The sequence below is a fragment of the Myzus persicae genome, unplaced genomic scaffold, assembly GCF_001856785.1.
Source record: "Myzus persicae strain clone G006 unplaced genomic scaffold, MPER_G0061.0, whole genome shotgun sequence".
Lineage (NCBI taxonomy): Eukaryota > Metazoa > Arthropoda > Insecta > Hemiptera > Aphididae > Myzus > Myzus persicae.
In genome coordinates this window covers 1332552-1346246 of record NW_019104155.1, presented here as the reverse complement: position 1 = coordinate 1346246, position 13695 = coordinate 1332552, and the positions used below count along the sequence as shown (strand labels likewise).

General features: G+C 27.0%; 1 protein-coding gene across 1 annotated transcript; it reads left to right on the top strand.

Annotated features, from left to right (window-relative positions):
* The first annotated feature begins 211 nt into the window (after positions 1-211).
* On the top strand, positions 212-11496 carry LOC111039330. The gene is given in 17 exon segments (XM_022322802.1): positions 212-447; positions 523-587; positions 1885-3260; positions 3359-3418; positions 3919-4035; positions 4112-4240; positions 4334-4529; positions 4870-4967; positions 5034-5238; positions 6142-6381; positions 6443-6564; positions 7576-7824; positions 7893-8009; positions 8077-8270; positions 8837-10455; positions 10515-10659; positions 11385-11496. Coding segments are annotated over 15 exon segments (4812 nt in total). The 5' UTR covers positions 212-447; positions 523-587; positions 1885-1968; the 3' UTR covers positions 11414-11496.
* Positions 11497-13695: the final 2199 nt, after the last annotated feature.

Below are 13695 nucleotides of genomic sequence, written 5' to 3'. Positions count from 1 at the left end.
GTAATAAGGTCAGAGACTTGAGTTATCGTTATCAATAACAGAATATTTTTTGGTTTGCTCTTAAAGGTTTGCTCAATGGTGAATAATTGTTCTTTTTTACTAGCCAATTAAATTAATTTTAAAAGTCTCTGACCAGATGTTAGCATGGAATAATGTGATAGGTAGATCTCCTACAATATGATTAATCATTTCTGTGATAACTGATAACGTCCTCGATCGCACAGCGTTAAGCCTGAGCGCTGCAAGCTACTTCAAACTGCATAGTGCATAGCTTGTTATGTTTTCGCGTGAGATCTTCTCGGTTATTCCTATTGCCATATTTTTCGTAGTTTATTCGAATTTCGAAAGGGAATGGTCGATTTAGCAAGTAATATTGTATTATTTCTCATTCTCTGATGTCTCCTAGACTTAGATGTGGATACGTTACTACTTTACACATAATTGTTTGTGAGTATTTAGTAATATTCTATTAAATTAACTGATAGAATCATAACTTACCAATTGTGATCTGTTTTATTTTAGAACCAGCCTCTATCAACTGTTCATATTCGTACCCACAGCATGGACATAGAATACGTCTTTTAATTGTGAGATACAATTATTTTTTGTGTTTTATTTATTTGCTAAATTTATATTACAATGTTATTATTAGAGTTACTGTTTCCAAATCATACCACAGACACTTGTATGAAAGGTTTTTTAAGTTTTTCCTTAAAAGTTAAGGTTAGGTTAGGTCATGTTCATTATTAATTTGATTATAGTATTTTTGTATTTAATCTACCAATCAAAAAAAAAACATAAAAAAACAGCAGACTAGAGTATTTAAATATTAAGTCTTCCATACTTTGGCCAGATTAATTGCTTGTATTGATTGATTGTTTTTATTGCTATATCACTAGTTATAACTTATAAAAATATTTGTAACATTAGGATTCTTTTTCTTTTGGTGTAAGATGACATGCTGTACAATTGTATAAGATATTTCACTTTTACATAATATAATTGTATAGTACAATACTTTATGTTTCCTAAGAGAACAATCAGTCGGCCAATGTCAATGCTGCTCATCTCTCATCAGCTTTCCAGTATTGGTGTGATCATGTTATTCTTGACTCGCCAATCGCATCATTCGTGATTCACAAAAAGTGATTGTTCTCTTTTTTTGAGACAAAGTATAGTAGTGATTAAATCTGGTATGTGAGCCAGTAGATTCTAATAATTCAAACGCTTTTTCATTAGCTAACGCCAAATTGTACTTTGTGCCACTATATAGTCTACATTATAACAAATTATCATCTGTTTGTTTTAACAACCCCAGCTCATAATCTATCCAAAGTTTTCTGAATGGTCTATGGTAAGTTCCCAATTATAGTCATTAAGGGGGTCTGTGCTTCAGCAAATTTATGGTAGCAGCCAAGACCATCAGTGTGACGTTGATTAACAACAGTCACCAACGATTACATTGCTTTGGGGGTCCAGTGATATTTGACGGTTCATTCTCCACACAGTTTACTCTTAACCTGGAAAAGAGTAGTCAAGTATTCAAATTCACATTATAGCTACTCCCACCAAAAAAATAGTTTTTTATCGCTCCTTTTTTGTAAGATAAGTTACCAACAAAATAAAAGTAATTTTTGCTATGCTTATAAAAATTTCTAGCGCAGCGCACTCAAGTATTTCACTGCATTAGGTGTATTGTAGCAACGTTACATTAATATCTACTTATAAAGACACATGTTACAGTAGGGTTACTATAATTAGCGCGTTACTCCCGACCACTGAGATAAAGCAATGATTTTTAATCAACAGAAAACCAACTATTATTACTCTTTTGTAATATTAATTATATTTATCTTATAAAGTATAAACATTTTTTTTTGACAGATGGACTATTTAATACAAAATCAAACAACCAATTTAAAAACAAAACAAAAAAATACATTTATTTGTAGATAAATTCAATTTAAAATGTCTTCTAGTAGTCCTCCAGTGGATTATCAAAAGCCTGTAAAAGTCAAATCTCGGTGGACACAATCTTGTCAGATAGAAATGATGGAAGAGTCGCAGTCTTCATTTGATACGTCTGATACTGTTACAGATGTTTCATCAAGTGATTTAAATGATAGTACTGATTATAATTCTGAATTTAATTCTTTAGAATTAAGAAAATCTCGTAGGACTACCAGTAACAGAACAAAATATAGACAATCAAACCGAAAAAAAAAAAAAATCTCTTCCAAAAGTTTTAACGAAAAAGGACATAAAAAACATTTGTCTTATACATCTGACAATGACCAAGAAGACAAATTGAAATACAATATATCTCAAGAATCTAATATCATCAGAAGACATACTTCTATGGACTGGAACACTATTTCAATTTTTCAATCAAAGAGTGTTAATAATATGAGTGAAATTGTTGATAAATTACCATCAAAGCCCATTCGTCGAGCCTCTGTACCATGGAAATTTAAGTTCTCATTTAAAAAAGATATAAAGGATAATATTAGGTTACTAGAAAAAGAAGACTATTATAATCTTTCTAATGCTATTAAATATATAAATTTAAATGAGATACTATTAAGCAAAGATAACAAATTAGCTCAGAAAGAGAATACAACAAATAAAAATACTTCCCAACAATCATATTATATAAACGACTGTGATTTAAATTGTAGAGATTCTGATGGTTTGAGTAACAAAATATTAAATGTTACAGAACTAAATGTAGTATCTGTGGAAAATGTAAATAAGCTTAATCAATCTGATGAGTTAAATATGGATGTAATGCTATACAATAAAAAATATCAAAATACTAATTCGGAGGTACCTAAATCTTTTTTATCTGGATTGGAAAATTTCAAATGTTATCCCATTTATAAACTCAGAGAAATACGTTCTAAAAGTTGTGATTCCATATTGAAAAAAACTCACTGTTCATTTAAACGCTTTAAAAGTTTTGATGGTTTAAATCAATTAAAAGATTCTGTGATTGATGGTTTTAAAATCCAAAACCCAGAAAAAAAATCTCCAAAAAAAAAAAGACGACAGTCGAAAAGGATTAAACCTAAAAATAATTATGTAGAAATGCTTGATGATATGAAAGTTCCAGAAGTTAATTATGATCTTGTAGCTGATGAAATTTACAAAGAACACAAAAATCAATTACTTGAAGCAAGAAGTAATGATAAAGAATTTGATGAAAAATTAAAAGCTACCAATTTTACATTAGTTGATGAAAATGTGTATAGACCTAATAGGTAAGAAATGTAAAAAACCAAGGCTTGCTTAGAATCATATCTCAGTTAAGCTTTTACCGTTTATTTCAAAACCCTTTTCATTACTTTTTTTTTTTCAGGCAGACTTTGAAATCCTATCCTCCTTCTGAAATTCCTGTGTTACGTAAGCTGAAACAACGGTACAATAACACAATTTATATTTATTAATTATATTTTGTTTGAAGAGGTTGTTAATACCATGATGTGTTGTCTCCGTCTTACAACCACTCATTATAATAATTATACATTTAAAATAATTCTTTTAACTATATTATTTGTATATTAGAGTAATTAATGTATATATTATCAAATTCAAAGATAAGACTGTCTTTGGCCTTATGTAGTTTTTTTATGTATCAATTTTAAAGCAAATTGTGAGCATTTAAACATTTTTAAAATGCTAATAACTTGGTTTAAAATAAAAATATTATATACTTTAGTGGGACCCTAGATAATAGTGTTATTATAATTATTCGATGATAGATCAATTGACATTAACAAATAAAAAACAGTAAACTGGATTATTCTGGACTTAAAATTTACTATGTTATATGTTAGTAAGACAGAGACAACATTCTAGTATAATATATTTTTAGCCATATAATATTTATTTTTAAATTATGCTATATTATATTCTTAGGGTAATATCTGGCGATATAAATGATTATTGTGAGTGTACATTATCTAAAGAAGATATAATTGAAGGAAATACAGGTTGTGATGATAGATGTCTCAACCGACTGCTTAAAGTTGAATGGTAATAATTCAATTACTTATACTTTATTTTTTCTTTACATGTATTAAATATTTTTATGTCTTACAATTTTTTGTAGTGGTTTTGGTTGTTCTCTTAAAAGATATTGTACTAATAAACAGTTTCAAAATAAACAATTCAAGAAAACTAACATTATTAAAACTGACAATAAAGGTTATGGAATTTGCGCTGTTGAAGATATTCCCAAGTATACAACATTTAAAAAAAAAATTAATAGTATTCAACTTTTTATAATATATTATTTTATATTTTAAACACAATTGCATTTTATTTTGTTTAGAGGTGTTTTAATTAGTGAATATGTTGGTGAAGTTATTGATTATAACGAAATGTGTAATCGTCTAACAAAAAAAGAATATAAAAATTTAAATTATATGGTACAATTAAATCCTGATGAAATTATTGATTCCACTTCAAAAGGAAATGTGACTAGGTTTATTAACCATAGCTGTGATCCAAATTCAGTTGGTGAAAAGGTAAGTTTTTGAAACTGATACCAATTAATAACTCGTTCTATTTATTAAATATTTTAATTATTAAGTATTTAATACTATTCAATATTTTTTCGTCTTTATATTTTAATTCGATATCTAACTTACTTGTATTGCCACATTCCCATATTGTTATTACATTTATCAATCTTATTATTTGTTATTTTGATAACTTATAAGTTTTATTTTTGTATCTGGTATTGTATTTACAAGTATTAGAACTAGGTGATGTGTACGTATACATCTTTAAATTGCACCGATTACAGGCAATACATTTTAGCCGTAAATAATCTTACACTTAAAAAATTCAAATTTTGATTTTTAGTGGCATGTATTGGGTCAATCTCGTATTGGTTTCTTTAGCACCCGGCATATTGAAAAGGGCGAAGAAATTACATTTGATTATAGTTTTCAAATCTTTGGGTAAAATTATTGTATATTTAAATCTCATACATTTATATTTATTCTAAACAATTCTTAAATTTTCAGAGACGGAGCTCAGATTTGTTATTGTGGTTCATCAAAATGTCGTGGATACATTAATAAATCATCTCAAATTGCTGATCATAATAGTTCGGAGGATAGCGAAAGTGCTAATGAAAATATTTTTGTATCAAAACCTGAGGAAAAACAAAGAAAAAAAAGACATTTGGAAAAGAGAACTGCTTATAATGATGAAAATAAACTGAGAGAGGTATTATTTATTATTTTACTTACAAAACTATTCTACATATTTTTAATTTACTGTCCAGTTTCATACTCAGCTTTTTGAAAGGTAGATAGATATGTTCTTTGACTTTTCTTAGACCACATTATATAGTAGTAAATATACTTTCATTGCTTCATCATACATTTTATAATACAAAAATTGGCCTAAATATGTATGAAAACATTTCTAATAAGTTTTAATTTTGCAGTGTTAGTTATTTATTAATTTTATTTAAATGTTCATGAACAATAACTAAAATGTATATTATAGTACAGATATGCAGTAAGAAAAATGTAATTCGCTAAATTGTAATTTAATTTTTAAACATTAATTCATTGCATACCGGATAAATAACAAAAATAAACAAAAAAAATCTTTGGAAAAAGCAAAAAAGAAACCACTTTCACATTTCATAATTGAACGTTGTGAACACTACATACACTTCCATAGCACTACTAGATTTTATACCAAACCAAAAAAAAAAAAAACAAATGATATAAGTGTCGACCTCTTCTTACAAGCCATAAATAATGGTCTTAAAAGTTTCTAATTTTATTTGTTACGATGGATTCCTTAAATTTGATTTTTCATATTTGAGTTTCAAGAAACATTCTCACCGCTTACATGATTACTTGAGGAACTGAAAAAGTTAGGAGTAACTTGCAAGAGCAAAGAGTTAATAGGGTTAATAATATTTATTTGACTTCCATAAGAAATTAAGAACCCAAACTTACAACAATACTTGCCACTAGAAGCTGCTCTGTATGGACTGAAATTTGACAACTTACATAATTATGCATAATTTTACTATTAGTAATTTCCTTACATTTAATTGTGCATAAAGATTTTTTATTTGGATTATATGTAAATTAATTAAATTGTTGATAGTTGGGCAGACAATTAACAGAAATTGCCAAATTAAAAACTGGATTAAAAGCTGATCAAGAAATGGCAACATTGAATTTGAATAGACTTATGGTACACATTACAGACAGCATCAGTCGTTTACATGTCTTAACATTCATACGAGAACATGATATGAACAAAAGACTATTTATGGATTTCAGTGGACTTAGTATTATTCATAACTGGATGACTTCAAATGAAAATGAATCATTTAAATTAATGGTACATTTACATAATCTAATAATAATAAATATGTTTCAAAGTTAATTTTTAAAACTTACAGATTTTAGAAATCTTAGCTGAATTACCAATTACAAATAGAAATACAATTACTAAATCTAAAGTGTTAGATGTTGTTGCTGAATGGGCTGAAATACCACAAGACGTCAAAACTAAAATTGAAAGGTTTCTAAAATCAAATATTAATTTTAATTAATTTAGGAGAATTTTTTATGCATTCATTAATATTTAACTTAATAGAATATGCTGTGAAGAATGTATTGGCTTTTTATGATTTTTGTTTTTACATTTATTGATTAGGACTAGTGCTTCAAATTGATACTAGTCCTTTCTAAATCTTAAAATCATATTTAAATTGTTATTTGTAGATGTTTATAGCTTCTTAAATCATAGTATACAACAGGGATAGTAAATGTTGCTGACTTTGAGTGCCAGAAATTACTGCATTTTTTAAAAACTATTATACCCTACATGCGATTATATTATGATAAATGTTGCAAGGTATTACTATTTATTTTTCATACAATAAACCAACAAACAAATTGTATGGAAATTAAATAGTAATACCTTGCAACTTTATGAATATTTTCTGTTGCACGCTTTTTATCAATTCATTTATATTTAGTTATTTTCCATAAAGTGATACTGCATTCTTCCATTGGTTGATTTCAAAACTCAGATTTGATATTAAAAATTAATATTTCTGATATATTTTTATTTATTTATTTCTTTGGGTTGTTATTTTGCATGTTATCTACATAGTACGGGAAACGCATTAAGTCTCTGCAAATATGAGAAAAGAAATAGTATTGTCATACTGTCTGGCTTTTCTTAGATTTATGTTTATTTCTTATTAATAATATTGAATTGTAAAATTTATAATTGTTAAAATATTTCAATAATTTATGATTTATATTCTTGAAAACTGTTCAGAAAAAGAAATGACTATTCTTAAATTATTTTTTTAATTATTTAATTGAATATTGAATGACTATTAAAATTTGGTATGTATATGTGTATAATTTCAAAAAATTATACCTGAAGATAAATTAATTTTGAAATAGCTCTACTTTTACCTTAAAATATCAGAAGAACAATAAAATGTTATCATCATAAGAGTTAATTTAACTGCCTTTTGTTAAATTGCAATAATACATTTATTTTGATATTTTTTAGTTTAGAGTACCCTGCTACAGAAATTCAAAACCACTGTCAAGAAATTAATAGCTTATTGCCAAATGATAATGAAATGAAAAATAGTCTGGTGGAAAAATCTAGAGCTTTGTGGAAAAAGTGGATTGTATTGAAAATGGTGTTTAAAATTCCAAAAAAAATAGATCAAAATAAATCAATTACAGATTCAAGTAAACTTATAAATAATGGTTATCAATCTCCTATAGACATAACAACTTTGGATCGAAAAACGTTAGTTATAATTAAATACTAAATAAAATAATTTTGTTTTCAATTAAAATGTTTGTAATACTAAATAGGTTTAAATATTCAAATAAATATGTAAATAAAGTACGGAATCAACAAACTATATCTTTGGATCGTATATAATTGAGAAAAGAATATCAATTTAAAGTGGATCAAGAACGCCAAAAAATGTAAAATACTAATATACATTTAAGTAACAACACATTTTTTTGACATTACTATTTTTTTCTGATTTAGGTTTAGGAAGAAAGTGATGGATGATTGGTATGAAAAAGTCGAGGGAGTGGTTAAAAAACAACCTGATGAAAATTATTTACACCATCATCAAACAATAAATGTCCTTAATTATAATAATTCAACATTAAATAATAACGGAATTAGTGAAAATACAAGATGGGATTCTACAACACAACCAACGCATGTAGATCAAAGTAATATAAGTATGTTATTAACTTGAATATTTATTTGAATAAAATTGCTGTTAAATACAACATATAATTCTACATATTTTCAATTTAAAAAACAAGAAAATCAAATACAAAGCCATATGAAAACATTCCTCATTAAAAATGTATTGATATCAACCAATTAATATCTGCTCCAGGAGAAAACATTACCTTGACCTGTCCAATCCTGTACATCCCCCACTCAACAACTGTGGCTTGTTAATGTTTGGTACGTTCGGCAATGGTTAAAGCTTTAAAATACAAATATATGTTGCTATATTGTTATAATGTGGGGGGGAAGTGGGGTCTTGGACTGGTCACTGCCATCAGTCTGCAATTGCAAAAAGATAATGTTCTCTCCTGGCTTATAGTATAGATCAAAATTATACTCAGTACTTAACTTTACATTTTACTCTATATTATACATATCATATACTATATTTAATACTATTAAATCCTTGTGGGATACAGAATGTATTTACATGTCTTTTATATTTAACGTATTTTTACGTTAATTTGCTCATTAATATTATTAAAATGTTCCATTTCAGATTCAACTATCAATTATAGTATGGAAAATTCTTGTTTGAGTTACATGACACCACAAGCAATGCAACAACCATTAATTCAATTCCAATTTCCACAGTATTCTTATACACAGTCTCAAGTCTCTGATTACCATGTAGTTAATCAACCAACGTTTTATTATACTCCTCCACCACTGACATCTAGTCAATCATTGGAAACGCAACTGCAAAATAAGATTACATCAAACAATAAACCTGTTGATCAAAATATTGAATCACCAGATCTATCTCCAACAAAACATCTACTTAAATTAGCTGAAACTAATGTCTTTAATTTGATCAATGAGAGTTTACGGACGCATTATAATCCAGATAAAATTGTTGATACAGCAACGGAACATTCCCAGAAACCTTGTACAAGAGCTGTACAATCCGGTGCCGATTTATTAGCAAGAATTAAAGTTATTAGTAATTCTTTTAAAAATCAACCATCAAAATTAATTATAGTTAAGAACTTAAAACAAAAAAATGATACAAAACTTGAAAAGGTGCCCTCATCTGATATAAAGTTGAAGTCTATTTGTGATAACGATAAAAGAATTGTTTTCATCAACGAAGAAACCGGTGTGACTTCTAACACATTAAGTGAAGATCTGATGCCAACACCTAAAACTATTCAAGTATCTAAAAATAATAAATTTGCAAATGCCATATTTAATTCTTTGTTAAAAAAGGTGTTACGACCTGACAATCAAAACTCAGTACCAAAAAAGTTTGTTTCAAAAAATCTCAACTCTAATATAATTACATATCATGAAACTGACAAAGAAATTGAATTATATAAGAACATGAAACCAAAAGTTTTAAAACAAATAGTTGGTCATGTGAAAACTAAAAATGGTTTCGTGGCTGTTGTAAAACGACAATGGGGTATTAAACTGAAAGGTTTAAAAAGAAACCATGATAAAATACCAGCTACTAAACGTAATATAATGCGTAAGGGTAGTATACATCGTTTAGCACTGAAAAATTGTCTTGTCAATACGACAAAATCAGCATTAAAGAGACAAAGTAGTATGAATGTGGATGACTATTTAAAAAAACCTAAAGAAAAAAGAGTTACATTCTGGATAGAAGGTGAGACATCACCAAATTTGCCACACTCAGAAGTAAGACCAATTAATTTGAATCAAAATACTGTGAAACAAAAGCCTCTTATGAAGTGTTATCCATTTGAAATACGAAATGAACCTAAATCTATTTTTCAGCCTTCTACTTCTGCTGTCCAAGGTGAGGATAATTTGCTAATTCCTGGTTTTGATACAACTAGTGATCAAGTCATCACGCCTATTGTTGCAAAATTCAAAGCATCAAGAAATAGGCGCATTAGTTTACGAGACAAGTCAACTGAATTGGACCAATTACGTAGTCAAAGAAATCATAAGATACCTATAAGTATGATGTCTTTATCTGTGGATGTATTAAAACTTATTCCTGATAACAGAAAAGAAATGAAGAAAGTAATTGACTATTATCATTCAATGGCTACTGTAATAGTAAAGACTTTGGGATCATATGCTAAAAAGACCTGCCAACAAGGACGTATAAGAAGCGATGAAGATTTTAAATATCTTGCCAAAAAAGTAACTAAAAAATATTAATTATAATTTTATTTTTGGAAACACTAAATTATTTTTTGCAGATTAACGAAAATGTGTTGTTGAAAGAGTTACAATTAAAAAAAGTAGACAAATTAAAAATTAGTGATAGTACAAAAGATAAAGTTGCCGAATACATCAGAAAGTATATGTCACGGTTTGGAGAAGTCTACAAAAGAAAACCCAGTGGTAAGAATGATTTTAAATTATAATATTAGTTAAGGAGAATTGATACCTTGATTTTCAGTCTTGGTTTAACACTTGCGACATTGGATTTTAGACGTGTTCTTTGTTAAATGTACCGATTGATATAGTGTAGCAATAAGAATTGTGAAAACAGATTTGAATTTCTCGTCAAGTCTATTTGAGATCGACTTTGACCACACATTTTTGTATTGTTTCTAATTTTAACTTCTCAAAAAATTAAAATATGACCATTTTTTAGTATAACGTTTTTAGAAATTTAGGGGATAATGTAAAAAATGGGAGAAATTCAATCTCAAATAGTCTTGGCCACAAATTCAAATCTATTATTAGAATTCTTGTCGCTTCATAAGATCAATATGTTTAGCAAAAAACACATCTAAAATTATGTTAGAAGAAGACAGAAAATATTGAGTCCCCTTTAACTTATGAAGCGCTGAAAAAAATAACCTAAAATCAAAGTTTAACACCAAATATTAGGATTCTGTTTATAATTAAATCTCGGTTTTTTGTTTTCTTACGTCATAAACTTGACCTAAACCAAATCTTAAAAGCCAAAAATGAGTGTCAACACAGGTTTAATACTATGATATAAAAACTATCTAATGTCACCACTATATTATTTATTGATATCTGATAAATTATTATATAAGCATTAAGAATATAATTATTTTTATGTTAATTTAATTAATGAAATATAATTTTTTCAGAACAAACTAATCACCACAAACCGAAGTAGATTCTAAGGAAAATTGTACTATTTTGTTTTAGTATAACACTTTTTGACTGCCAATAATTTATAGGTTGAAGTTGTTATGCTTTATATGCTAAGTATTAAAAACTAATCATAATTTTGATTTATTTTAGACTGACTAGATTGTTTACGTGGTTGTTTTAAGTATGACTATTTCTATATAATATGTATAAATATTTTCTTTTTTATCACATATACATTTATATATAGTCATAACTTTTGATTAATTTTTTTATACATTGTTAATTACCATGTTGTTTTTTTTATACTTTGGAAGTACATGAAAAATAATTAAATTATTATATTGGTATTTTTATTTATTTGTAAAGATAATCTGTTTTTATGAAGGTGTTCATTTATGATAGTAACAAATTGATTCTAACATACATATATTATTTATATAAAAGTTATATGTTTAAAAAATTGTAAACATAGATCTAACCATAGACTTGTGAGTTGTGCTTTGGGTACCACTATAAATTCAACCAACTTTTATTATTGATTGATGGATCATAATATATTAATTGTTTATTATCTAGTCTATAGCTTTAATTGCAATATTTTGATTCTGAGCAAAACGATGAAAGTATTGATTTTACCATGGTGTGTGTTTAATTTTTGTCTCTCATCACCATTTTAGGGCAGTAAACATTTCTGATAACAAATTGGATCTAGTTGTTACTTTGGGGAGATCATATGTAAAATACTTTTGAAATTAGGCCATAAAAATTGGAATTTTTATGCAAAACTGGTATTTGACAAAATCAAAAACAAATAACTGTACATACTTAACATTTTCACCTAAAGTTTATATTAGCATTTTCTATACATGATAACATTTTCAAAGTATATGAACGCTTGAGCTATATATATTTTTTATTAAATGAAAAAAAAAAATTTTATTGATTTTTAAAACTTTTCCTGTAAATGTTGACTTGGTCAAAAAGTTGAAAATTTAATACAAAGTTCTAAGTCTGGGCAAGTTTCTCAATTAATTGTAACCAGATACAAGTTACAAGTTAAGTACCTACTTTGGAAAATTGTACTTTAAAAATAAAAATTACTTAAAAATGACAAGGTTATTGAATTATATAATAAAATGTTAATTGCTTAAGTATAAAATATTTTTAAAAAATGGCATAATTAAACTACATTTTGTAGTATTTAAAATGTTAACATTATTCATCTCATGCCCTATAGACAGGTTTCATACTGTTGATAACGTCATAATTAATTGTCACTATCCAACAGTTTTTGTTAGTAAGTATTGAACTTACTGTAAAAGGTTTTATTTGTCTAAATTTTGGTGTAATGTCACTATTATCAGCTGTTGTCTCTAACTCATTATATTTTTCTTTTAGGTATTTTTGGTCTGACACTTCATTGTGATTTCCCATAGTTTTCAAATTCTTACAAAAAAAGACATGTGTACTCTCTGTTAAAATAAAAAAAAATTTGAATTTTCATAGTAATTTTGGCCAAGTTATTTGATATTATAAACTACATAGATAAAATATTGTTCATGGGTAACTTATATATGTTCTAAAATCATAAGTAGATTTCAGTGATCCAGATACCAATGAATTTTTGCTATTACATAATTTACACAGTGCTTGAATATTTTCATTACTATTATGTTTTTTAATTTAAAAATAAGTTCCATCTACAATCGGAGAGTAATGTGTTTCACTGATTTCATTCATTGATAAATTGAAAATGAAATGTTAAAAACTTTATGACATAAGTATAATAAAATAAATTGAAAACTCTCAGTGTGAGCAGAAATAACACACTAAACTGCTGTACTAAGACTGAAATAATGCCTCAACATTCAAAAAGTGTCACATAATTTGTTGAAGCTGTTATGAGGAATCTTGACATCTTTTATTCGATTTTTCAAATTTCAAGCTTCTGGACCAATAGATACTTTAGATATAAATTATACGGGACAATTAATGTTAAAAAGTTTGCGACAAAGCAGACATAGGTATCCCCAAAATCTCTGTGGCTGCCTATAAAGCAATTCTCGGGTGAAGTCGACGTCAAAAATGATACCTACTACAAAATAATACAGACATCTATTTATAATATTTTCTATTTCATTTGGACAATTTAACAACCTCGGTATGGATTAATAATATATTTTTTAAACATGCAAATATGTAATTAATTAGAAACTAATAAATACCTGTGGTAGTATTAGGTTCAACGCCGTAAAATGTTTTATGAAGGCAGTCCTATGTTTTCGTTGTGACAACATTTTTCAT